Raw genomic sequence first — 27,736 nt, forward strand, 5'->3', positions numbered from 1 at the left:
TCAGCCCTCGCAGGGACCCTCGGGGACCCCCCCCGGGGGGGGGCTCTGGGTGCCGGGGGGGGGCGGCTCCGACGAGGGGGGGCTGGGGGGCGGGGCCTCGCCGGGGTGGGGGAGGGGCTGGGGGAGTTCCGTGCCCGCGGGGGGGTCCTGGAGAGGGGGGGGGGATGGAGGGAGAGAGAAAAGAGAAGGGGGAGGGGTTAGAGATGAACCAAACCCCGCCCTCACCCTCCCCAAATTAAGGTAGGAAATGCCCCTCCCCAAATTCCCCACCCCCTCCCCAAAATAGGGGCTGGAAATGCCCCTCCCACCACCCCAAATGCCCCTCCCCCTCCCCAAATGCCCCTCCCCAAATATGGAGGGGGGCGTGGTCCGGCTCGGGGTGGGGGCGGGGCCGCCCCTCGCTCACCTTGGGGGGCTCCAGGGCGGGGTCCGGGGGGGACGCGTCCCCTCCCCCCCCCGAGCTCTCCTCATCCTCGGCGCCGCTGATGAAGATGGGGGGGGGCTCCAGCTCCGGGGGGGCTCCCTCGGGGTGGGGGGGGGGAGGGGAGCCGGGGGGAACCCCCCCGACCCCTCCCCCTCCCAGGACCCCTCCCCCCGCCTTGGCCTTGGGCTCCTCCTCGGAGCTCGGGGGGCGCTTGGGGGGCTTCTCCTGGGGGGACAGCGCGGGGCGGGCGTGGTGGCACCTGCGGGGACACCTGGGCAGGTGTCCCCCCCATGTCCCTGTGTGCCCACCTGGGCAGGTGTCCCCATGTCCCCCCCATGTCCCCCCAATGTCCCCCTGTGCCCACCTGGGCAGGTGTCCCCCCAATGTCCCCCTGTGCCCACCTGGGCAGGTGTCCCCAATGTCCCCATGTCCCCTCCAGGTGTCCCCATGTCCCTGTCCCCGCCCCTCCAGGTGTCCCTGTCCCCACCCCTCCAGGTGTCCCTGTTCCCACCCATCCAGGTGTCCCTGTCCCTGTTCCCACCCCTCCAGGTGTCCCTGTCCCCACCCCTCCAGGTGTCCCCGTCCCCACCTCCCCAGGTGTCCCTGTCCCCACCTCTCCAGGTGTCCCCTCAGGCTCGTGGCGCGTGGTGGCCTCCAGGATGGCCATGGTGGACAGGGGGATGTGCGCTTGCTGTCACCGGGGGAGGGGACAGGTGTGACACCCCCGAGATTGTCACCTGTCCCCGAGATTGTCACCTGTCCCCAAGGGATGTCCCCCTTCTCCAAGGATGCCCAGGAGATGTCACCTGTCCTTGGGACTGTCACGTGTCCCCAGGACTGTCACCTGTCCCAATGGGATGTCACCTGTCCAAAGTTTGTCACCTTTCCCAATGGGCTGTCACCCGCCCCCAGGTGCTGTCACCCATCCCCAGGTGTGTCACCCGCCCCCAGGTGTGTCACCCGCCCCCAGGGGTGTCACCTATCCCCGGGGCTGTCACCCATCCCAATGGGCTGTCACCCGCCCCCAAGTGATGTCACCCACCCCCAGGTGTGTCACCTGTCCCCGGGGCTGTCACCTGGTGCGGGGTGAGGGCGCGCACGTGGCTCAGCAGGGGCTCCCGCAGCTCCGGGCATTTCTCGAAGACGGCGGCGAGCTGGGGCGGGGGCAGCTGCAGAACCACCTGGAAGGACTGGGGCTTGGTGCGCTGGCAGCACTTGATGAAGCCCTCCCACACCTTGGGGTACTTCCACACCTGAGGAGACACACCTGGGTCACACCTGGGACACACCTGAGACACCTGGGATACACCTGAGATACACCTGAGACACCTGAGACACCTGAGACACCTGGGACACCCCTGGGGCTTGGTGCGCTGGCAGCACTTGATGAACCCCTCCCACACCTTGGGGTACTTCCACACCTGCGGAGACACACCTGGGTCACACCTGGGTCACACCTGGGACACACCTGAGACACCTGGGTCACACCTGGGATACACCTGAGACACCTGGGATACACCTGGGATACACCTGAGACACCTGGGTCACACCTGGGACACACCTGAGACACCTGGGTCACACCTGGGATACACCTGAGACACCTGGGTCACACCTGGGACACACCTGAGACACCTGGGTCACACCTGGGATACACCTGAGACACCTGGGATACACCTGGGATACACCTGAGACACCTGGGTCACACCTGGGACACACCTGAGACACCTGGGTCACACCTGGGATACACCTGAGACACATGGGGGTCACCTGAAACACCTGGGACACACCTGGGGTTCACCTGAGACACCTGGGGGTCACCTGAGTCACTTGGGAAACCTGGGGCTCACCTGGGGCCAGCACTTGCCGGACCCTTCACACTCCTTGGGGTACTGACACACCTGGGAGCGCGTCAGGACTTTTGCAGGAATTTTGGGGTAATTTCAGTGGATTTTGGGGTCTCCAGACCTGTTTCATTCATGATGAGCCTGCTCAGGATGCTCGTGACAGAGCCTGGATCTCCGTGCACATCTGGAGTTTTGTGGCCAGTTTGGGGTGAATTTTGGGGTAATTTTGGGGTAATTTCGGGGGTAATTCTTGCAGGAATTTTGTGGTAATTTCAGGGGGATTTTTGGGGTAATTTTTGCAGGAATTTTGGGGTAATTTCAGAGGATTTTTTTGGGGGATTTTGGGCTCTCCAGACCTGTTTCATGATGAGCCTGGACAGGATGTTCATGGTAGGGGTACATGGTCAGGGCCTGGATCACCGTGCGCATCGGGGATTTCGGGGCCAGTTTCGGGGTGAATTTTGGGGTAATTTCGGGGGATTTTTGGGGTAATTTTGGCAGGAATTTTGGGTCAATTTTAGTGGATTTTGGGGTCCCCAGACCTGTTTCATGATGAGCCTGGACAGGATGCTCATGGTGGGGGTACATGGTCAGGGCCTGCATCACCGTGCGCATCGGGGATTTCGGGGCCAGTTTTGGGGTGAATTTTGGGGTAATTTCAGGGGATTTTTTGGGGGATTTTGGGCTCTCCAGACCTGTTTCATGATGAGCCTGCTCAGGATGTTCATGACGAAGCCCCCCAGGCGGGGGTACATGGTCAGGGCCTGGATCACCGTGCGCATCAGCAGCATGGGCAGCGGGCTCTGCTCCATCAGCTGCTGCATCACCACCGCCAGCACCTCCGAGGTGTAAACGTTGCGCTCCGCAAAGCACAGGTTGGTGGCTGAGGGGACACGGGGGGGATGCTGGGAGGCACTGGGAGGGACTGGGAGGGACTGGGAGAGCAATGGGAGGGGCTGGGAGGGGCTGGGAGGGAATGGGAGAGACTGGGAGGGACTGGGAGGGGCTGGGAGGGAATGGGAGGGACTGGGAGAGCAATGGGAGGGACTGGGAGGGGCTGGGAGGGACTGGGATGCACTGGGAAGCACTAAAAGGGCACTGGGAGGGACTGGGAGGGAATGGGGGGCATTAAAAGGGCACTGGGAGGAACTGGGAGGGCACTGGGAGGGACTGGGATGCACTGGGAAGCACTAAAAGGGCACTGGGAGGGACTGGGAGGGGAGTGGGAGGGAATGGGGGGCATTAAAAGGGCACTGGGAGGAACTGGGGGGCATTAAAAGGGCACTGGGAGGAACTGGGAGGGCACTGGGAGGGACTGGGAGGGAATGGGGGGCATTAAAAGGGCACTGGGAGGGACTGGGATGCACTGGGAGGGACTGGGGTCCATGGACAGGGGTCCCATGTCCCCCCCCAGCTGTGTCCCGTGTCTCCTCCATGGCCCTGTCACCCCCTGGGTGTCCCCATGTCCCCAGGGATGTCCCCAGGGATGTCCCCAGGGATGTCCCCTCCTGTCCCCATGTCCCCACCTCTGATGATGGATTTCGTGTCACACTTGGAGGAGTCGATGTTGTGCAGGGCTCCTGTGTCCCTGTGTCCCTCTGTGTCCCTCTGTGTCCCTTTGGGTGTCCCTGTCACCCCTGGGTGTCCCCATGTCCCCACCTTTGATGATGGATTTCATGTCACACTTGGAGGAGTCCATGTTGTGCAGGAGTCTCTCTGTGTCCCTTTGGGTGTCCCCATGTCCCTGTCACCCCCTGGGTGTCCCTGTCACCCCTGGGTGTCCCCATGTCCCCACCTTTGATGATGGATTTCATGTCACACTTGGAGGAGTCGATGTTGTGCAGGGCGATCAGGAGCTCCCCGGGGTTCAGGGGGGACACGGCCGAGGCGCCGTCACCTGCGGGGACATTGGGGTGACAGGGACAGGGGACAGGGACAGGGGCTGTGTCACACCCTGGGGTGGCCCTGGGGTCACCCTGTGCTCCCACAGCCCCTCCTGGGATGTCCCACCCCAAACTGTCCCCAAACTGTCCCCAAACTGTGCTGTGTCTCACCCCAGCTGTCCCCAAACTGTCCCCAAGCTGTCCCCAAGCTGTCCCCAAGGCTGTCTCCATTGTCCCCTCACCGTGCTGCATCCCCAGCTGTCCCATGTCCCCAAGCTGACCCCAAGGCTGTCCCCACTGTCCCCTCACTGTGCTGCGTCCCCAGCAGGCCTGTCCCCAAGGCTGTCCCCATTGTCCCCTCACCGTGCTGCATCCCCAGCTGTCCCATGTCCCCAAGCCGTCCCCAAGGCTGTCCCCACTGTCCCCTCACTGTGCTGCGTCCCCAGCAGGCCTGTCCCCAAGGCTGTCCCCAAGCCGTCCCCAAGGCTGTCCCCACTGTCCCCTCACCGTGCTGCATCCCCAGCTGTCCCATGTCCCCAAGGCTGTCCCCACTGTCCCCTCACCGTGCTGCGTCCCCAGCTGTCCCATGTCCCCAAGCTGTCCCCAAACTGTCCCCAAGGTGTCCCCAAGCTGTCCCCAAGGCTGTCCCCACTGTCCCCTCACCGTGCTGCGTCCCCAGCTGTCCCATGTCCCCAAGCTGTCCCCATGCTGTCCCCAAGGCTGTCCCCACTGTCCCCTCACCGTGCTGCGTCCCCAGCAGGCGGTTGAAGACCTCCTTGACCACGATGGGGTTGAGTTTGATGAGTTTGGGCAGCGCCTGAATCACCTCTTTCTGCACCAAAACCGCGTCCCCGTCAGCCCGGGTGACGACACCCAGGTGACGGTGACACCCGGGTGACGGTGACACCACCCAGGTGACACCGGGGCAGGGGACAAAGGCCACCCCCCGTCACCTTCTCCAGCCCGTTGAGGACGGGGATGAGGAAGCGCACGTCCGGCAGCCGCTTGTGGTAGAGGTCCCGGACGCGCTTGACCAGCTCGGGCGAGGGTGGCACTGCCGGCGGGGAGGGGACAGCGCTGTCACCCCCCTGCCGGCACCCCCGGTGTCCCCAGGGCGGCCCCGCGGTGTCCCCAAGGGGCACCTTTGTCCGTCAGGCTGTGCAGGCAGCGCGTCACCAGCGTCTCGGCTCCCTTGGGGCAGTTCTCCACCAGCAGCAGCAGCTCCGGGGAGTTCATGCCCATGCCGCGGATCTGGCGGGAGGAAAATGAAAATATAGAAATTAAAAATGAAAATGAAAATAAAAGTAAAAAAATTAAAAATAAAAAAAATTAAAAATAAAAATAAAGATATAAAAATAAAGATATAAAATAAAAAGAAAAATAAAAATGAAAATAAAAATAAAGATATAAAAATAAAAATAAAAATATAAAAATAAAAATAAAGATATAAAATAAAAATAAAGGTATAAAAAAAAAAAGAAAATAAAAATAAAGATCTAAAAATAAAAATAAAGATATAAAATAAAAAGAAAAATAAAAAGGAAAATAAAAATAAAAATAAAAAATAAAAAATAAAAAGGATATAAAAATAAAAATATAAATAAAAATAAAGATAAAAATAAAAACAAAGATATAAAAATAAAAATAAAAATAAAAAATAAAAATGAATATAAAAATAAAAAAATAAAGATACAAAAATAAAAATAAAAATAAAAAAAAGAAGATAAAAATTAAAAATAAAAATATAAGGTTTTGTCACCAAAAAATCAGGGGTTTTTTAAAGGAAAATTTTGTCACTGAAATTGGGGTTTTAAATTTAATTTAAATTAATTTCAATTTTAAATTTAATTTAATTTAATTTCGAGTCTAAATTTAATTTAATTTCGATTTAAAATTTAATTTCAATTTAAAATTAAATTTAAATTAATTTCAATTTTAAATTTAATTTAAATTAATTTAAATTTAGATTTAATTTAAACTAGTTTCAATTTTAAATTTAATTTAAACTAATTTTAATTTAAAATTTAATTTCGAATTTAATTTCGAATTTAAATTAAGTTTAACTTAATTTTAATTTTAATTTTAATTTTAATTAATTTCGATTTAAAATTAAATTTAAATGAAATTTTAATTTTAACTAATTTCGATTTTAAATTAAATTTACATTAATTTCAATTTGAAATTTAATCTAATTTCGTTTTTAAATTTAATTTAAATTAATTTTAATCTAAATTTAAATTAATTTCGATTTTAAATTTAAATTAATTTCCATTTCAAAATTTAATTAAATTAATTTTAATTTTAAAATTTAGTTTAAATTAAATTGAAATTAATTTTAATTTCCAATTGAACTTAAATTAATTTCAATTTTAAATTGAATTTAAATTAATTTAAATTTAAAATTAATTTCGATTTTAAATTTAATTGCGACTAATTTCGATTTCAAATTTAATTGACAATAATTTTAATTTAATTAAAATCAAATAAATAAATAAAATAAAATTAAATTAAATAAAATCCAATGTAACTGAGGTGCTGACCGGCTGCTCGATGACGCGCAGCACCGTGCGCTTGATGTCGGCGATGGCCTCGGTGTAGACGGAGGCGAGCTCGTGGATCAGCTTGTGGTTGTGGGGCAGCAGGGCCAGGTACAGGTACAGGCACTGCTTGATGGTCTCCTCGGTCCAGGGCGCCGCCACCTCTGGGGACACCAAAAATGGGGTGAAAATGAGGAAAAACGAGGTTATTGTGAGCAAAAATGGGATTAATGTGAGCAAAAATGGGACAGGTACAGGTACAGGGACAGGTACAGGGACAGGGACAGGTACAGGTACAGGTACAGGCACAGGTGTAGGTACAGGTACAGGGACAGGGACAGGGACAGATACAGGGACAGGCACAGGTACAGGGACAGGGACAGGCACAGGTGTAGGTACAGGTACAGGTACAGGCACAGGTACAGGTACAGGTGCAGGTACAGGTACAGGTACAGGGACAGGTACAGGTACAGGTGCAGGTACAGGTACAGGGACAGGTACAGGGACAGGTACAGGTACAGGTACAGGTACAGGTACAGGGACAGGTACAGGGACAGGCACAGGTACAGGTACAGGGACAGGGACAGGGACAGGGACAGGTACAGGTACAGGTACAGGTACAGGGACAGGTACAGGGACAGGCACAGGCACAGGTACAGGTACAGGTACAGGTACAGGTACAGGGACAGGGACAGGGACAGGTACAGGTACAGGTACAGGGACAGGTACAGGTACAGGTACAGGCACTGCTTGATGGTCTCCTCGGTCCAGGGCGCCACCACCTCTGGGGACACCAAAAATGGGGTGAAAATGAGCAAAAACGGGGTTAGAGTGAGCAAAAATGGGATTAATGTGAGCAAAAATGGGACAGGGACAGGTACAGGGACAGGCACAGGCACAGGGACAGGTACAGGTACAGGGACAGGTACAGGTACAGGGACAGGTACAGGTACAGGTACAGGCACAGGTACAGGCACAGGTACAGGTACAGGTACAGGTACAGGCACTGCTTGATGGCCTCCTTGGTCCAGGGCGCCGCCACCTCTGGGGACACCAAAAATGGGGTGAAAATGGGCAAAAACGGGGTTAGAGTGAGAAAAAATGGGATTACAGTGGGCATTTTGGGATTCCCATGGGATATTTCGGGATCCCCATGGGGCATTTTGGGATTCCCATGGAAAATTTCGGGATTCTGGGCACATTTTGGGATCCCCACGGGACATTTTGGGATCCCCACGGGACATTCTGGGATCCCCATGGAATATTTTGGGATTCCCGTGGAATTTTCGGGATCCCCGTGGAATTTTCGGGATCCCGGGCGCTCACCTGTGTCCTTGTCGGCCCCGAAGAGCACGGAGGGGGGGTTGGGGTGCACCAGGAGCTGCAGGTAATTGAGGGCGAACTTCTCCACGTACTCGCGCAGCTGCTCCTTCTCGTACATGCGCTTGATGAACTGCAGCGCCTGCTGCCGCACCTGTGTGACACACCTGGGTGTGACACCTGTGCCACCTGTGTGACACCTGGGCACACCTGTGTGACACCTGTGTGACACCTGCTACTTCTCGTACATGCGCTTGATGAACTGCAGCGCCTGCTGCCGCACCTGTGTGACACCTGGGTGACACCTGTGTGACACCTGGGCACACCTGTGTGACACCTGTGTGACACCTGTGTGACACCTGTGTGACACCTGTGTGCCACCTGCTCCTTCTCGTACATGCGCTTGATGAACTGCAGCGCCTGCTGCCGCACCTGTGTGACACCTGGGTGTGACACCTGTGTGACACCTGTGTGACACCTGTGCCACCTCTGTGACACCTGTGTCACCTGGGTGTGACACCTGTGTGACACCTGTGTGACACCTGTGTGACACCTGTGTGCCACCTGTGCCACCTGCTCCTTCTCGTACATGCGCTTGATGAACTGCAGCGCCTGCTGCCGCACCTGTGTGACACCTGGGTGTGACACCTGTGTGACACCTGTGCCACCTCTGTGACACCTGTGTGACACCTGTGTGACACCTGGGCACACCTGTGTGACACCTGTGTGACCCCTGGGTCACCTGTGACACCTGTGTGCCACCTGTGTGTGACACCTGTGTGCCACCTGTGTGACACCTGTGTGACCCCTGGGTCACCTGTGACACCTGTGTGCCACCTGCTCCTTCTCGTACATGCGCTTGATGAACTGCAGCGCCTGCTGCCGCACCTGGGACACACCTGTGTCACCTGTCTGTGACACCTGCGTCACCTGGGGCACCTCTGAGTGCCACCTGGGGGTGCTGGGCACCTGTGCCACCTGGGGCACCTGTATTACCTGGCTCCCCCACCTGGGGCCACCGGGGGCACCCAAACCCTCCAAAATCCCCTTGGCACCTCCAAAAATCCCTTGGGACCCCCAAAACCTTCCTAAAACCTCCCCAAAATCCCCCCCCCCCCGCCCCAAACCCCCCAGGTGTCCCCAATGTCCCCAGGTGTCCCCAGCCCCCCCAGGTGTGCCCAGGTGTCCCCACCTTGTCCTTCTCGTGGGAGCTGAGGTCCAGCAGCACGTGCAGGTACTGGAACTGCCGCGACGGGCGCTTGAAGATCAGGTCCCTCAAGGTGGACATGCCCAGGTAGGTGCGGCTCTGAGGGGACGCAGGTGGCACCTCTGGGTGGCCCCTCCGGGTGGCACCTGCCCCGCGTCACCTCCGGGTGCTCCTCCCCTGTGTCACCTCCAGGTGTCCCCTCACGTCACCTCCAGGTGTCACCTCCCCATTGTCACCTCCCCATTGTCACCTCCCCATTCCCTCATGGTGTCACTTCCAGGTGTCCCCTCCCCATGTCCCTTCCCGTGATGACCCCAGGTGTCCCCTCCCTGATGTCCCCAGGTGTCCCCCCATGATGTCTCCTCCCCATGATGTCCCCATGTGTCCCCTCCCCGCGATGTCCCCAGGTGTCCCCTGCCCGCGATGTCCCCAGGTGTCCCCTCCCCAATGTCCCCCCGTGTCCCCAGCCCGTGATGTCCCCAGGTGTCCCCAGGTGTCCCCAGGTGTGCCCAGGTGTGCCCACCTCGTCCTCGCAGTACTTGCGGATCACCTCCAGGGCGCTCTCGGTGATGAGCGGCGCCTCCAGCACCACCTTGGTGAAGATCCTGGGTGGGGACAGGGACGGCGCCGCTGTCACCGGGCTGGGGACAGGGACACGCCCGGGGTGGCCCCGGGGCTGGCCTGGCCTCGGGGGCCCTGCCCTGTCCCCTCAGGTGGCACCGGTGGCACCAGCTCGGCCCTGAGGGCTCGGTGCCACCCCTGGGGACACCGTCCCACACCTGGGGACACCGTCCCACACCTGGGGACACTGTCCACACCTGGTGGCACTGTCCCACACCTGGGGACACCGTCCCACACCTGGTGGCACTGTCCTGCACCTGGTGGCACTGTCCCACACCTGGGGACACTGTCCCACATCTGGTGGCACTGTCCTGCACCTGGTGGCCCTGTCCCACACCTGGGGACACTGTCCCACACCTGGGGACACTGTCCCACACCTGGTGGCACTGTCCTGCACCTGGTGGCACTGTCCCACACCTGGTGGCACCAACCCAACGGCACCAACCCAACCCCGGTGACACCAACTGAGTTTCGTGTCCCCAGCCCAGCCCTGGTGTCCCCATCCCAATTCCACCAACCCAACTGTGGTGCCCCCATCCCAACTGTGGTGCCCCCAACCCAACCCTGGTGTCCCCGTCCCAACAGCACCAACCCAACCGTGGTGTCCCCATCCCAACCGTGGTGCCCCCATCCCTACTGTGGTGTCCCCAACCCAACCCTGGTGTCCCCAACCCAACCCTGGTGTCCCCATCCCAATGGCACCAACCCAACCCTGGTGTCCCCAACCCAACTGTGGTGTCCCCGTCCCAATGGCACCAACCCAACCCTGGTGTCCCCGTCCCAACAGCACCAACCCAACCGTGGTGTCCCCATCCCAACCGTGGTGCCCCCATCCCTACTGTGGTGTCCCCAACCCAACTGTGGTGTCCCCAACCCAACCCTGGTGTCCCCATCCCAATGGCACCAACCCAACCCTGGTGTCCCCAACCCAACCCTGGTGTCCCCATCCCAATGGCACCAACCCAACCCTGGTGTCCCCAACCCAACTGTGGTGTCCCCGTCCCAATGGCACCAACCCAACCCTGGTGTCCCCAACCCAACCCTGGTGTCCCCATCCCAATGGCACCAACCCAACCGTGGTGTCCCCAACCCAACCGTGGTGCCCCCATCCCTACTGTGGTGTCCCCATCCCAACCCTGGTGTCCCCAACCCAACCCTGGTGTCCCCGTCCCAATGGCACCAACCCAACCCTGGTGTCCCCATCCAACCCTGGTGTCCCCGGTGGTGTCCCCGGTGTCCATACCCGTCCTTCTGGTCGGGTTTCTCCTGCAGCCCGGCCAGCAGCCCGATCAGGCACTCGTCGTAGCGCTCGAGGCCGCCGGCGCCGCCGCGCGCCAGGTGCGCGTTGTACTCCTGGAAGAGCCACGCGAAGGCCAGGTCCAGGCGGCCCCGCACGTCGTCCAGGATGAAGGAGAGCACCTCGCCCTTGAGGGGCACCTCGAACTGCGTCACCAGCGAGGCCAGGATCTTCACTCGGGCCTGCGGGGACATCCAGGGGTCACTCAGTGGTCATCCCATGGTCATTCAAGGGTTAATCAATGGTCATTCAATGGTCAATCAAGGGTTTAGTCAAGGGTCACTCAAGGGTCACTGGAACTGCGTCACCAGCAAGGCCAGGATCTTCACTCGGGCCTGCGGGGGACACACGGGGGTCACTCAGTGGTCATTTGAATGGTCACTCAGTGGTCATTTGAATGGTCACTCAACGGTCATTCAAGGGTTAATCAAGGGATTAGTCAAGGGTCACTGGAACTGCGTCACCAGCAAGGCCAGGATCTTCACTTGGGCCTGTGGGCCAGCTGTACCCCAGGGTTATCCCAGGGTTATCCCAGGGTTGTCCCAGGTGTGTCCCAGGGTTATCCCAGCCCTGCCCAGGTGTATCCCAGCCATGCCCAGGTGTACCCCAGGGTTATCCCTGGGTTATCCCAGGGTTATCCCAGCTGTGCCCACGTGTGCCCAGGTGTACCCCAGGATTATCCCAGCTGTGCCCAGGTGTATCCCAGCTGTGCCCAGGTGTACCCCAGGGTTATCCCAGCCGTGCCCAGGTGTACCCCAGGATTATCCCAGGTGTACCCCAGGGTTATCCCAGGTGTGCCCCAGGGTTATCCCAGGTGTGCCCCAGGGTTATCCCAGGTGTACCCCAGGGTTATCCCAGGTGTGCCCCAGGGTTATCCCAGGGTTATCCCAGCTGTGCCCAGGTGTACCCCAGGGTTATCCCAGCCGTGCCCAGGTGTACCCCAGGATTATCCCAGCTGTGCCCAGGTGTATCCCAGCTGTGCCCAGGTGTACCCCAGGGTTATCCCAGCCCTGCCCAGGTGCGCGGCGCGTACCTGGGCGGCCCCGCTGGCGGCCACGGCCCTCTCGGAGCGCAGGATGCGGCGCACGGCGCCGAGCTTCAGCTTCTCCACCTGCACCTCGCTGAGCGGCTTGAGCACGTCGCTGAGGCGGAACACCTTCTTACGGCCCCCGGCGCCCGCCAGCCTGCGCGGGGACAGCGGCAGCACCGGGGACGTCACCGGGGAACGGTGGGGCCAGCGGGGCCACCCGCGGGATGGGGATCGTGCAGGGGATTGGGATCGTGCAGGGGATTGGGATGATCCATGGGAACGGGATCGTGCAGGGGAACGGGATCGTGCAGGGGATTGGGATCATCCACGGGATTGGGATCGTGCAGGGGAATGGGATCGTGCAGGGGATTGGGATGGGTTGGGATTGGGATGATCCATGGGAACGGGATCGTGCAGGGGAACGGGATCGTGCAGGGGATTGGGATCGTGCAGGGGATTGGGATGGGTTGGGATTGGGATGATCCATGGGAACGGGATCGTGCAGGGGAACGGGATCGTGCAGGGGATTGGGATGGGTTGGGATTGGGATCATCCACGGGATTGGGATCGTGCAGGGGAATAACCCTAACCCAAACCCCACCATGCTCCCACTCCAAACCCCTCTGTGATCCCACCCAAAACCCCATGGGGATCCCACCCCAAACCCTGCCAGGATCCCACCCCAAACTCTTTCATGCTCCCACCCCAAACCCCACCATGATCTCACCCCAAACCCTTCCACGCTCCCACCCAAACCCCGCCATGATCCAACCCCAAATCCCTCCGAGATCCCAACCCAAACCCTGCCATGATCCCAACCCAAATCCCTCCGAGATCCCAACCCAAACCCTGCCATGATCCCAACCCAAATCCCTCCGAGATCCCAACCCAAACCCTGCCATGAACCCAACCCAAACCCCACCATGACCCTACCCCAAACCCTCGCCATGATCCCACCCCAAACCCCACCAGGATCCAACCCCAAACCCCTCTGTGATCCCACCCCAAACCCCATGGGGATCCCACCCCAAACCCTGCCATGATCCCACCCCAAACCCTTCCATGCTCCCACCCAAACCCTGCCATGATCCAACCCCAAACCCTGCCATGCTCCCACCCAAACCCCACCATGCTCCCACCCCAAACCCCATGGGGATCCCACCCCAAACCCTGCCATGATCCCACCCCAAACCCTTCCATGCTCCCACCCAAACCCTGCCATGATCCAACCCCAAATCCCTCCAAGATCCCACCCCAAACCCCACCATGATCCAACCCCAAACCTCTCTGTGATCCCACCCAAAACCCCATGGGGATCCCACCCCAAACCCTGCCAGGATCCCACCCCAAACCCTGCCAGGATCCCACCCCAAACCCTGCCAGGATCCCACCCTAAACCCTGCCATGATCCCACCCCAAACCCCACCATGCTCCCACCCCAAACCTCTCTGTGATCCCACCCAAAACCCCATGGGGATCCCACCCCAAACCCTTCCATGCTCCCACCCCGTGGCGGCCCCGCGCCGTGTCCGGGCACCGACCGTGGCTGCGTGGCCGGCATGATGGGCTCGGGCCGGCGCTTGGCCTGGGGCGTCTCGTCCGGCAGCCCCGGGGCCGAGCCGTGGGCGCCCAGCACGGCGATGGCCTGGCCCTGGCCCAGCGCCGACAGGCGCCGCTTGATCACCACCGCGTCCGGCTTGGCCACCTTCTCCTCCTTGGGCTCCTCCCGCAGCAGCTTCGTCTGCTCCACGCCTGGAACGCGGCGGGCACGGTCAGGAACGAGGCGGGGAATGGGGAAAATGGGGTGGGGATGGTCAGAATGGGGTGGGGATGGTGAAAATGGGGTGGGGATGGTGAAATTGGGGTGGGGATGGTGAAATTGGGGTGGAAATGGTCAAAATGGGGTGGGGATGGTCAAAATGGGGTGGGGATGGTCAAAATGGGGTGGGGATGGTCAAAAATGGGGTGGGGATGGTGAAAAATGGGGTGAGGATGGTGAAAATGGGGTGGGGATGGTGAAATTGGGGTGGGGATGGTGAAATTGGGGTGGGAATGGTGAAATTGGGGTGGGATTGGTCAAAATGGGGTGGGAACAGGACCGGGTGTCCAGGGATTGTGGGTGGCCACCAGGGCCATGCTTTGGCCACCCCCAAACTCGCGAGGGCCAAGCGAAGCCCCGGCCAAACTCCACCCAAATCCCCCCAAACCCCCCAACCTCAGACCCCACCCAACACCTCCCCAAAAAAATCCTCACCCCACCCCAATTTCTGCCCCTCCTTGAAGCCAAAAACCCCAAACTCCTCCCCACCAAAACCAGAAGAACCCTAAAACCCACCCGGAACCTCCACGAATCCCAACTTAGATCCCAATTTGCCCCAAATCCACCCCGATTTTGGGGGGGGACTGGGGGCGTCCCCTGACCTGGCCCCAGGCCGGCCGCGGTCATCTGCGTGGCCATGAGCCGGGCCAGGTGCTTGATCTGCGCCTCGGTGCCGGCCGACTCCACGGGCGTGTAGGTGGCCTGGAAGGAGGCGGGCATGGCCTCGGGCAGGTACACCATGCTGATCAGCACCTGCGGGGACACGGGACACCCCAAAAACAAACAAAAAACAGCTCAGGGAGCCCAGGACTGCCTCAGGGAACTCAAAATCACCTCAGGGAGCCCGAAAACCAGCTCAGGGAGCCCGAAATTGGCTCGGGGAACCCAAAACCAGCTCAGGGAACCCAAAATTGGCTGAGGGAGCCCGAAATCAGCTCAGGGAGCCAGAAATCGGCTCAGGGAACCTAAAAACAGCTCAGGGACTCCAGAACGGCCTCAGGGACTCCAAAAACAGCTCAAGGAGCCCAGAACGGCCTCAGGGAACCCAAAAACAGCTCAGGGAGCCCGAAATCAGCTCAGGGAGCCCGAAATCAGCTCAGGGAGCCCGAAATCGGCTCAGGGTGCCCGAAATCAGCTCAGGGAGCCCGAAATCGGCTCAGGGAACCTCAAAAACCACCTCAGGGACTCCAGAACTGCCTCAGGGAACTCAAAATCACCTCAGGGACCCCAAAAACAGCTCAGGGACTCCAGAACTGCCTCAGGGAACTCAAAAACAGCTCATGAACCCCAAAATCGCCTCAGGGAACTCAGAATCACCTCAGGGAACCTAAAAACAGCTCAGGAACCCCAAAAACGCCTCAGGGAACCCAAAATCACCTCAGGGACACCAAAGTCACCTCAGGGAACCCAAAAACATCTCAGGGACAGCAAAATCACTTCAGGGATCCAAAAACTGCCTTGGAGAACCCAAAACTGCCTTGGAGACCCCCTCAGAGTGTCCTCAAAACCACCCCAGGTCCCCAAGACTGTCCCCAAGACCCCTTAAGGCTCCCCCCTAAGTGTCCCCAAGGCCACTGTCCCCTCCTGACCAGCCTGGGGACATTCCTCGGTGTCAGCAGGACAGGTGACACAGGTGACACCCCCCCAGATGTCCCCAAGGCCACTGTCCCCTCCTGACCAGCCTGGGGACATTCCTGAGGGTCAGCAGGACAGGTGACACAGGTGACACCCCCCCCCCCAAAGTGTCCCCAAGGCCATTGTCCCCTCCTGACCAGCCTGGGGACATTCCTGAGGGTCAGTAGGACAGGTGACACAGGTGACACAGGTGACACCCCCCCAAAGTGTCCCCAAGGCCACTGTCCCCTCCTGACCAGCCTGGGGACATTCCTCGGTGTCAGCAGGACAGGTGACACAGGTGACACCCCCCCAAAGTGTCCCCAAGGCCATTGTCCCCTCCTGACCAGGTTGGCCACGTTCTCGGGGGTCAGCAGGACAGGTGACACAGGTGACACCCCCCACCAAGTGTCCCCAAGGCCATTGTCCCCTCCTGACCAGCCTGGGGACATTCCTGAGGGTCAGCAGGACAGGTGACACAGGTGACACCCCCCCCCCCAAAGTGTCCCCAAGGCCATTGTCCCCTCCTGACCAGCCTGGGGACATTCCTGAGGGTCAGCAGGACAGGTGACACAGGTGACACCCCCCCAGATGTCCCCAAGGCCATTGTCCCCTCCTGACCAGGTTGGCCACGTTCTCGGGGGTCAGCAGCGGCTGCAGGAACTCGGCCGTGATGTCGGTGTCCGAGGGGACGGTGACCGCTCCGGCCACTTTGGCCACGGCCACCGCCGGCGCCTCCAGGTCCTTGTCCTCGTCATCCTCGCCCAGGGGTGGCTCTGAGGGGGACACGGGAGGGTCCCCGAGTGTCCCCACGAGGCCACCGGGACCCTCTGATGGCCACCACCATGGGAGAGGTGACGATGATGCCATCACAGGGGAGGTGACACTGACGCCACCACAGCTTGAGGGCGGCATCAGGGTTGTCCTGGGGACGTGTCCAGAACCTTCTGATGGCCACGTCCAGAACCCTCTGATGGCCACCACGGCCACCAGAACCCACCCGGAACCCTGATGGCCACCATGGCCACCCTGAACCCACCACACCTGACACCACCACCAGGAGGTGACACCGATGCCACCACGCGTTCTCACCGATCTTCATCTTCTTGAGGACTTATCCTGGGGCCATGTCCAGAACCCCCTGATGGCCACCACGGCCACCAGAACCCACCCCGAACCCTGATGGCCACCACCACCACGGGGGAGGTGACAATGATGCCACCACAAGCAAGGTGACAATGATGCCACCAATGTCCCACTCACCGATCTTCATCTTCTTGAGGGCTCACCTTGGGGCCATGTCCAGAACCCTCTGATGGCCACCACGGCCACCACCACCCACCCCTGATGACCACCACCACCACGAGGAGGTGACAATGATGCCACCACGGGTTCTCACCGATCTTCATCTTCTTGAGGGCTCACCTTGGGGCCATGTCCAGAACCCTCTGATGGCCACCACAGCCACCAGAACCCACCCCGAACCCTGATGGCCACCACGGCCATCACCACCCATCCCTGATGGCCACCACCACCCAACCCTGAACCCTGATGGCCACCACGGCCATCACCACCCATCCCTGATGGCCACCACCACCCAACCCTGAACCCACCGCACCCGATACCACCACGAGGAGGTGACAATGACGCCACCACGGGTTCTCACCGATCTTCATCTTCTTGAGGGCGGCGTCGGGCTCGTCGCGGGGCCGCTTGCGGGCCTCGCGGGGGCTGGGCATGCTGCGGGCGATCTCGGCCTGCGGCGTGCCCAGGTCCACCAGCAGCGTGGTGATCTGCGGCTGGAAGTCGCCCGAGGACGGGTGGCGCAGCACGCTCAGCAGGTGCAGCTTCAGGTTCTTGCGCACGCTGCTCACCTGGGACTTGGCCAGCGTGGGAGGCAGGTTGGCTACGGGGACACAGGGGACAGGTTAGGGACACCTGGGGACACCTGGGGACACCTGGGACTTGGCCAGCGTGGGAGGCAGGTTGGCTACGGGGACACAGGGGACAGGTTAGGGACACCTGGGGACACCTGGGGACACCTGGGACTGGGCCAGCATGGGAGGCAGGTTGGCTATGGGGGGACAGGGGACGGGTCAGAGACACCTGGGGACACCTGGGGACACCTGGGACTGGGCCAGTGTGGGAGGCAGGTTGGCTATGGGGGGACAGGGGACGGGTCAGGGACACCTGGGGACACCTGGGGACACCTGGGGACAGCTGGGGACACCTGGGACTGGGCCAGTGTGGGAGGCAGGTTGGCTATGGGGGGAGATGGGACGGGTTAGGGACACCTGGGGACACCTGGGGACACCTGGGAACAGCTGGAGACAGCTGGGACTTGGCCAACATTGGTGGCAGGTTGGGTATCGGGGACAGGGATGGGGTTGGGGACAGCTGGGGACACCCTGAAGATGTCACCATGGAGGCATGGATGAGCTCGGCCATGAACATGGGGACACCAGGGGACACCAGGGGACACCAAGGGACACAGGGGACACAGGGGACGTTACCATGGAGGGTCTCGTAGGCCTGGATGACCCCGGCCATGAACATGGGGACACCAAGGGACACCAAGGGACACCAGGGAACACCAAGGGACACCAGGGGACACCAAGGGACACTGGGGACGTTACCATGGAGGGTCTTGTAGGCCTGGATGACCTCGGCCATGAACATGGGGACACCAGGGGACACCAGGGGACACCAGGGGACACAGGGGATGTTACCATGGAGGGTCTCGTAGGCCTGGATGACCTCGGCCATGAACATGGGCCGCTGGCGGGCGATGGTGGCCAGCGAGCCCAGCGCCGCCGTCAGGTTGATGCTGGAGATGGCCGGGTGCACCATGAACTTGAGCAGCTGCTCCAGCGCCGCCTTGCCCTCCTCCCACAGCACGTCTGGGGACAGCGGCGTCACCCGCGGGTCAGGGGTCACCGGGGTCACCGACCCACGGGGAGGTCACCGGGGTCACCGACCCACGGGGAGGTCACCGGGGTCACCCGCGTGTCAGAGGTCACCGGGGTCACCAACCCACGGGGTGGTCATCAGGGTCACCGATCCATGGGGAGGTCACCGGGGTCCCAGTCAGGGGGGTCGGTGGGGTCTCCTCTCCAAGGGTCAGTGGGGTCACCCCACCCCAAAGCGCCCTCACTGACTGTACCTGATGATGCTGATCCCAATCCCAAATCCCGACCCCAAACCCCAAACCCCAGATCCCAAATCCCAATCCCATTCCCAAACCCCACTCACTGTACTTGATGATGGGGTGGTCCCAAACCCCAAACCCAAACCCCAAACCCAAACCCCACTCACTGTAATTGATGATGGGGTGGTCCCAAATTCCATATCCCAAATCCCAAACCCCAAACCCCAACCCCAAACCCCAAACCCCGTGACTCACTGTACTTGATGGGGTGGTCCCAATCCCATTCCTGACCCCAAACCCCAAACCCCAAACCCCAAACCCCGTGACTCACTGTACTTGATGATGGGGTGGTCCCAATCCCATTCCCAATCCCATTCTTGACCCCAAACCCCAAACCCCAAACCCCGTGACTCACTGTACTTGATGATGGGGTGGTCCCAATCCCATTCCCAATCCCATTCTTGACCCCAAACCCCAAACCCAAACCCCAAACCCCGTGACTCACTGTACTTGATGACGGGGTGGTCCCAATCCCATTCCTGACCCCAAACCCCAAACCCCAAACCCCAAACCCCGTGACTCACTGTACTTGATGACGGGGTGGTCCCAATCCCATTCCCAATCCCATTCCTGACCCCAAACCCCAAATCCCAAACCCCGTCACTCACTGTACTTGATGATGGGGTGGCTCCACTCCCATTCCCAATCCCATTCTTGACCCCAACCCCCAAACCCCGTGACTCACTGTACTTGATGACGGGGTGGTCCCAATCCCATTCCTGACCCCAAACCCCAAACCCCAAACCCCAAACCCCGTCACTCACTGTACTTGATGACGGGGTGGTCCCAAACCCCAAACCCCAAATCCCAAACCCCGTGACTCACTGTACTTGATGACGGGGTGGTCCCAATCCCATTCCTGACCCCAAACCCCAAACCCCAAACCCCAAACCCCGTGACTCACTGTACTTGATGATGGGGTGGTCCCAATCCCATTCCTGACCCCATTCCTGACCCCAAACCCCAAACCCCCAACCCCAAACCCCGTGACTCACTGTACTTGATGACGGGGTGGTCCCAAACCCCAAACCCCAAATCCCAAACCCCGTGACTCACTGTACTTGATGACAGGGTGGTCCCAATCCCAATTCCTGACCCCAAACCCCAACCTCAAACCCCAAACCCCGTGACTCACTGTACTTGATGATGGGGTGGTCCCAATCCCATTCCCAATCCCATTCCTGACCCCAACCCCCAAACCCCGTGACTCACTGTACTTGATGACGGGGTGGTCCCAATCCCATTCCTGACCCCAAACCCCAAACCCCAAACCCCAAACCCCGTCACTCACTGTACTTGATGACAGGGTGGTCGCGCGGGATGCGCTCCAGGCTGACGTCGTTCTCGTGCCTCTTGGGCACGTCGGAGTCGGCCGTGCGCGGCGACAGCGTCACGATCAGCCCCTCCACGAACTTGATGGCGTGCGTGCGGACGCCGTCGTTGTCCGAGTCCAGCAGCAGGATGATGTCGCTGGCCATGGAGGACATCATCTCCCAGCAGGCCTCCTGCAGCTCGCTGATCACCTTGGACTTCACCATCCACTGATCCCAACAAAAAAACCCCACCAAAAAAAAAAATTGGGGGGAAAAAAAAAAAAAAAAAAAAAAAAGAAGTTATTTTTGTGGGTAATTACGGTAATCGCATTGAGGGTCGTGGAAATTTTAAGGGGATTTTAATAGGTAATTACGGTAATTATGGTAATTGTATTGGGTATTAAAGACATTTTTTTAATATGTAATTAATGATGGTGATTGATACCAAATATTAAAGCAATTTTTATGTGTAATTACAGTAATTGGTGTCGACCTAAAGTGATTTCTATGGGTAATTACGGTAATCGCGTTGGGAGTAGTGGAAATTGTGAGGGGTTTTTATTGGTAATTACGGTAATCGTGTGGGATGTTAAAGGGCTTTTAATGTGTAATTATGGTGATTGATATAATTTTTATCTGTAATTACACTAATTGGTGTCGACCTAAAGTGATTTCTATGGGTAATTACGGTAATCGCATTGAGGGTCATGGAAATTTTAAGCGGATTTTTATAGGTAATTACGGTAATTATGGTAATTGTATTGGGTATTAAAGACATTTTTTTAATATGTAATTAATGATGGTGATTGACACCAAATATTAAAGCAATTTTTATCTGTAATTACAGTAATTGGTATTGACCTAAAGTGATTTCTATGGGTAATTACGGTAATCGCGTTGGGAGTAGTGGAAATTGTGAGGGGTTTTTATTGGTAATTACGGTAATTGTGCTGGATATTAAAGACTTTTTTTTACCATGTAATTAATTATGGTGATTGATATCAAATATTAAAGCAATTTTTATCTGTAATTGCACTAATTGGTATCGACTGTTGTAATGGAAAGTGTAAGGCAATTTTTATGGGTAATTATGGTAATCATGTGGGACGTTAAAGACTTTTTAATGTGTAATTATGGTGATTGACATCAAATATTAAAGCAATTTTTATCTGTAATTGCACTAATTGGTATCGATTTAAAGTGATTTTTATGGGTAATTACGGCAATTGTACTGGGTATTAAAGGCTTTTTTTTAACATGCAATTAATGCTGGTGATTGCTATCAAATATCCAAGCAATTTGGAGCAATCGAAGCCTCACCTGCAGGGCCACCTTGTAGAGCTGGGTCATGGTCAGGATGGCCTTTTTGACCACGTTGACGTTCTCATCCTTGAGCAGCATGTTCAGGTTGGCCACCAGCTTCAGCAGCAGCTCGATGTCCCTCTTGCTGGGGACAGCAAAAAAAATTGGGTTTATTTGGTTTTATGGCCACAGAAATGGGCAAAAATTCCTACCCAAACGGGCCAAAAATTCCCAAGAAATGGGCACAAAATTCCTACCAAAATGGCCCAAAAATTCCCAAGAAAACGGGCCAAAAATTCCCGACAAATCGGCACAAAATTCCTACCCAAACGGCCCAAAAATTCTCAACAAAATAGCTCAAAAATTCCCACCAGAACAGCCTCAAAATGGCCTTGAAACAGCCCAAAAATTCCCACAGAAATGGCCCAAAATTCCCACAGAAATGGCCCAAAAACTCACAAGGAAATGGCCAAAAATACCCATGGAAACTGACAAACAATTCCCATCAAAATGGCCCAAAATTCCCACAGAAACGGCCCAAAAATTCCCACCAAAAGGACCCAAAAGTCTGCAACAAAGTGACCCAAAATTCCCACAGAAACGGCCCAAAATTCCCATGGAAACGGCCAAAAAATGCCACCAAAATTGTCAAAAAAAATTCCCACCAAAATAGCGCAAAAATGCCCCCAAAGGAGCCCCAAAATTCCCTCCAAAAGAACCCCAAAATTCCACCAAAACAGCTCAAAAATTCCTACCAAACCAGCCCCAAAAAGGCCCCAAAAAGGCCCCAAAAAAGCCCCAAAATCCCCGTTTTTTGCCCCAAATCTCACCAGGCCTCCTCGATGAATCCCACCACGAATTTCCGCACCTCGATGGATTTGTCGGCCTGGAAGGCGATGATTTCCTGGGGGGGGAACATGGGGGGTCAGAGCGGGCTGGGGGCGCCCCAAATTCCCCCCAAAATCACCCCAAACCAATCCCCAATCGCCCCAAATCCACCCCAATCCTGGATCCATCCCAAATTCCCCCAGATTCACCCCAAATCCATCCCCAAATTCACCCCAAATTCACCCCAAACCAATCCCCAATTCCCCCAAATCCATCCCAATGCTGGATCCATCCCAAATTCCCCCAAATTCACCCCAAAATCACCCCAAATCCATCCTAAACACATCCCTGGTTCTTAAATCCATCCCAAATTCCCCCAAATTCAACCCAAACCTGTCCCAAATTCACCCCCAAATCCATCCCAAATTCCCCAAATCCATCCCAAATTCCCCAAAATTCTCCCTCAAATTCATCCAAATTCCCCCCAAATTCACCCCCAAATTCACCCCAAACACATCCCCAAATTCCCCAAAATCCATCCCCAAATTCCCCCCAAATTCCCCCCAAACCTGCCCCAAATTCACCCCCAAATCCATCCCAAAATTTGGTCAAACTCCCCCCAAATCCATCCCAAATTCACCCCAAACACATCCCCAAATTCACCCAAATTCAACCCAAACCTGCCCCAAATTCACCCCAAACACATCCCCAAATTCACCCAAATTCCCCCCAAATTTCCCCCAAATTCACCCCAAATCAATCCCCAATTCCCCCAAATCCATCCCAATGCTGGATCCATCCCAAATTCCCCCAAATTCACCCCAAAATCACCCCAAATCCATCCTAAACACATCCCTGGTTCTTAAATCCATCCCCAAATTCCCCCAAATTCAACCCAAACCTGTCCCAAATTCACCCCCAAATCCATCCCAAATTCCCCAAATCCATCCCAAATTCCCCAAAATTCTCCCTCAAATTCATCCAAATTCCCCCCAAATTCACCCCCAAATTCACCCCAAACACATCCCCAAATTCCCCAAAATCCATCCCCAAATTCCCCCCAAATTCCCCCCAAACCTGCCCCAAATTCACCCCCAAATCCATCCCAAAATTTGGTCAAACTCCCCCCAAATCCATCCCAAATTCACCCCAAACACATCCCCAAATTCACCCAAATTCAACCCAAACCTGCCCCAAATTCACCCCAAACACATCCCCAAATTCACCCAAATTCCCCCCAAATTTCCCCCAAATTCACCCCAAATCAATCCCCAATTCCCCCAAATCCATCCCAATGCTGGATCCATCCCAAATTCCCACAAATTCCCCCAAATTCACCCCAAATCCATCCTAAACACATCCCCAGTTCTTAAATCCATCCCAAATTCCCCCAAATTCAACCCAAACCTGTCCCAAATTCACCCCCAAATCCATCCCAAATTCCCCAAATCCATCCCAAATTCCCCAAAATTCTCCCTCAAATTCATCCAAATTCCCCCCAAATTCACCCCCAAATTCACCCCAAACACATCCCCAAATTCCCCAAAATCCATCCCCAAATTCCCCCCAAATTCCCCCCAAACCTGCCCCAAATTCACCCCCAAATCCATCCCAAAATTTGGTCAAACTCCCCCCAAACCCATCCCAAATTCCCCCCAAACCCATCCCAAATTCACCTCAAACCTGTCCCCAGTTCCCCCAAATCCACCCCAAATTCCCTCAAATCCCCCAAAATTCCTCCAAATTTCCCGCACCCACCCCAAATTCCCCAAATTCCCCAAATTCCCCCCAAATTTCCCAGCTCCGCCCTGATTCCGCTCACATCCAGGAAGTTGTCCAGGAGCGTGGGGTCCTTGTTGATGATCAGCTCCTGCACCTGGGGACAGGTGGGGACATTGTGGGGACATTGTGGGGACATTGTGGGGACAGAGCCACCTCCACCCCAAATCCCAATTTTCCCCCCCAAATCCCAAATTTCCCACCCAAATCCCAAATTTCCCACCCAAATCCCAAATTTCCCCAAAAAAATCCCAATTTCCCTCCCCCAATCCCATTTTTTCCCACCCAAATCCCAATTTCCCCCCCCCAAATCCCAATTTTCCCTCCCCAAATCCCAATTTCCCACCCCAATCCCATTTTCCCACCCCAAATCCCAATTTCCCCCCCTAAATCCCAATTTCCCTCCCCAAATCCCAATTTCCCACCCCAAATCCCAATTTTCCCACCCCAAATCCCAATTTCCCCACCCCAAATCCCAATTTCCCACCCAAATCCCATTTTCCCACCCCAAATCCCAATTTCCCACCCCAAATCCCAATTTCCCACCCAAATCCCAATTTCCCACCCCAAATCCCAATTTCCCACCCCAAATCCCAATTTCCCTCCCCAAATCCCAAATTTCCCACCCCCAATCCCAATTTTCCCACCCAAATCTTCATTTTTTCCACCCAAATCCCACCCATTCCCCCTCAAATCCCAATTTCCCACCCCAAATCCCAATTTCCCTCCCCAAATCCCAATTTTCCCCCCAATAATCCCAATTTCCCCTCCCAAAATCCCAATTTTACCCCCAAAATCCCCTTTCCTCTTCCCAAAATCCCATTTTTTATATAAAAAAATTCAATTTCCCTGCCCAAAATCCCATTTTACCCCCCCAAAATCCCCTTTCCTCCCTGCAAATGTTCCTTTTCCCCCATTTTTTCCCCATTTTTGCCCAATCTCACCTGTTTTAGGATGCTGATTTTCCCCTCGTTCCCGATCAGCGCCGCCTGGTTCAGCAGATCCACCACCTGCAAATGGAATTTTTCTCCTTTTTTGCTGCTTTTTCACCCATTTTTCCCATTTTTCACCCATTCCCAGGTTCTCCTCCCATCCCTCCCATCCCCATTTTTCCCTCATTTTTCCCATTTTTTGCCTTTTTCCCCTGAGTATTTCTGGATTTTTTCCCATTTTTATCCCGTTTCCCCTCCATTTTCCTGGGTTTGACTCCATTTTTTCTCATTTTCCCAATTTTTTCCCATTTTTATCCCGTTCCCCCCCAATTTTCCTGGGTTTTACCCCATTTTTCCCTTTTTCCTATTTTTACCCAATTTTTACCCATTTTCCCCCCACTTTTCCCCTTTTTCCCCAATTTTTCCCTCCCATTTTTTCCTTTTTCCCATTTTCCCCCATTTTCCTGGGGTTTACCCCATTTTTCCCATTTCTCCCATTTTTTATCCCATTTTCCAGTTTTTAACTCCGTTTTTATCCTGTTTTTTGCCCTGTTTTCCCCATTTTCTGCCCCATTTTCCCCATTTTTTGTCCCATTTCTCACCCATTCCCAGGTGCTCCTCCTGTCTCTCCCATGCCCATTTTTCCTGGGTTTTTTCAGGTTTTTCCCCATTTTTTCTGATTTGTCCCATTTTCCCCATTTTTCGCCCATTTTTCCCTGGTTTTTCCCTGTTTTTCCAATTTTTTGCCCCATTTTTCCTGTTTTTCGCCCCATTTTTTCCCATTTTTTGCCCCATTTTTCCCCGGTTTTTCCCCCATTTTTGCCCCCATTTTTTGCCCCATTTTTCTCATTTTTTGCCCATTTTGTGCCCCATTTTCCCCATTTTTCCCCGTTTTTTGCCCCATTTTTCCCCGGTTTTTCCCCCATTTTTTGCCCCCATTTTCTGCCCCATTTTCCCCATTTTTTGCCCGATTTTCCTAATTTTTTGCCCATTTTTTGCCCCATTTTTCCCATTTTCCCCCGTTTTTCCCTGTTTTCCCAGTTTTTTGCCCCATTTTTCGCCCCATTTTTCCCCGGTTTTTCCCCCATTTCCCCCATTTTTTGCCCCATTTTTCCCTGGTTTTTCCCCCATTTTTTGCCCCATTTTCCCCATTTTTTGCCCCATTTTCCTCATTTTGTTCCCAATTTTTCCTGTTTTTACCATTTTTTGCCCCATTTTCCTCATTTTTTCCCCGTTTTTGCCCGTTTTCCCCGTTTTCTGCCCCATTTTTCCCGTTTTTCCCCATTTTTGCCCGTTTTCCCCGTTTTTTGCCCCGTTTCTCACCCGTTCCGAGGTGCTCCTCCCGTCGCTGCCGGGCTCCTCCTCGCTGGGCCCCTCCTGAGCCCCGGCCATGGCCCCGAAATGGGACCCCAGACCCAAATGGGAGCCTGGGGAGAGAAGGATCCCATAGAGACCCCATAGAGACCCCAGAGAGACCCCATAGGGACCCCAGACCCAAATCAGAACCCATAGAGACCCCAGAGAGACCCCAGACCCAAATCAGACCCCATAGAGACCCCATAGAGACCCCATAGAGACCCCAGACCCAAATCAGAACCCATAGAGACCCCAGAGAGACCCCATAGAGACCCCAGACCCAAATCAGAACCCACAGAGACCCCATAGAGACCCCAGACCCAAAACAGAACCCATAGAGACCCCATAGGGACCCCAGACCCAAATCAGAACCCATAGAGACCCCAGAGAGACCCCAGACCCAAATCAGAACCCACAGAGACCCCAGAGAGACCCCAGACCCAAAACAGAACCCATAGAGACCCCATAGGGACCCCAGACCCAAAACAGAACCCATAGAGACCCCAGACCCAAAACAGAACCCATAGAGACCCCATAGAGACCCCAGAGAGACCCCAGACCCAAATCAGAACCCATAGAGACCCCATAGAGACCCCATAGAGACCCCAGACCCAAACCAGAACCCATAGAGACCCCAGACCCAAAAGGGAATCTGGGGAGAGAGAGATCCTATAGAGAGAGACCCCAGACCCAAAACAGAACCCATAGAGACCCCAGACCCCATGGAGACCCTACAGAGACCCCATAGAGACCCCAGACCCCATAAAGACCCCAGACTCCATAGAAATGCTATAGACACCCTAGACCCCATAGAAACCCTATAGAGACCCCAGACCCATAACGGCCCCTATAGAGATAAACCCTACAGAGACCCCAGACCCCACAGAGACCCTACAGAGACCCCAGACCCTATAGAGACCCCAGACCCCATAGGGACCCTACAGAGACCCCAGACCCAAAACGGCCCCTATATAGATAAACCCTACAGAGACCCCAGACCCCATAGAGACCCCAGACCCATAACGGCCCCTATAGAGACCCCAGACCCATAACGGCCCCTATAGAGATAAACCCTACAGAGACCCCAGACCCCATAGAGACCCCAAACCCCATAGAGACCCTATAGAGACCCTAAAGACACCCCAGACCCCACAGCCCCCCCCATATCCCCCACCCTATCAATCCCCAGCCCCCCCCAGGCACCTCGAGAGCCCCCGCGGCTCCTGCGGGCCCCGAGCCCCCTCCCCACCCCTTATCGATCCCCTATTTCCCCCCTTATCGATCATTATCGATCCCTTATCGGTTCCCCCCCCCCTCACCGCTCCCGCGCTCTCCGCGTCTCCCCCCGCGCGCCGCTGACGTCACCAGCGCGCGCCGCTGACGTCACCAGCGCGCGCCGCGAAGAAAGGGGGCGTGGCTTCA

General features: G+C 55.7%; 1 protein-coding gene across 1 annotated transcript; it reads right to left on the minus strand.

Annotated features, from left to right (window-relative positions):
• Nucleotides 1-27,736, minus strand: SYMPK (symplekin scaffold protein). The gene is made up of 27 exons (XM_066570130.1): nt 27,634-27,736; nt 26,282-26,385; nt 24,971-25,036; nt 24,070-24,123; nt 22,250-22,323; nt 21,438-21,564; nt 20,096-20,345; nt 18,326-18,496; nt 17,263-17,502; nt 16,218-16,372; nt 14,585-14,735; nt 13,705-13,915; nt 12,167-12,317; nt 11,080-11,315; nt 9,739-9,820; nt 9,201-9,314; nt 8,015-8,162; nt 6,692-6,852; nt 5,294-5,402; nt 5,105-5,205; nt 4,893-4,983; nt 4,064-4,165; nt 2,964-3,151; nt 1,501-1,677; nt 1,038-1,115; nt 407-649; nt 1-147 (listed from the first exon to the last, which is right to left on the minus strand). Exons 2-27 carry the CDS (start codon nt 26,348-26,350, stop codon nt 1-3), a joined length of 3,696 nt encoding a protein of 1,231 aa, XP_066426227.1. The 5' UTR covers nt 26,351-26,385; nt 27,634-27,736.

This window comes from Molothrus aeneus, unplaced genomic scaffold (assembly GCF_037042795.1).
Source record: "Molothrus aeneus isolate 106 unplaced genomic scaffold, BPBGC_Maene_1.0 scaffold_214, whole genome shotgun sequence".
NCBI lineage: Eukaryota > Metazoa > Chordata > Aves > Passeriformes > Icteridae > Molothrus > Molothrus aeneus.

What these genes read in the sequence shown, in the direction of transcription:
- SYMPK (XM_066570130.1), bottom strand. Translation starts at nt 26,350, where the DNA reads ATGGCCGGGGCTCAGGAGGGGCCCAGCGAGGAGGAGCCCGGCAGCGAC. An exon ending in GGATTCATCGAGGAGGCCTG is followed by an intron (nt 21,565 to 22,249) that starts GTGAGATTTGGG and finishes TGCTGTCCCCAG; the next exon opens with CAAGAGGGACATCGAGCTGC. An exon ending in GCTCCCACGAGAAGGACAAG is followed by an intron (nt 8,163 to 9,200) that starts GTGGGGACACCT and finishes TGTGTCACACAG; the next exon opens with GTGCGGCAGCAGGCGCTGCA.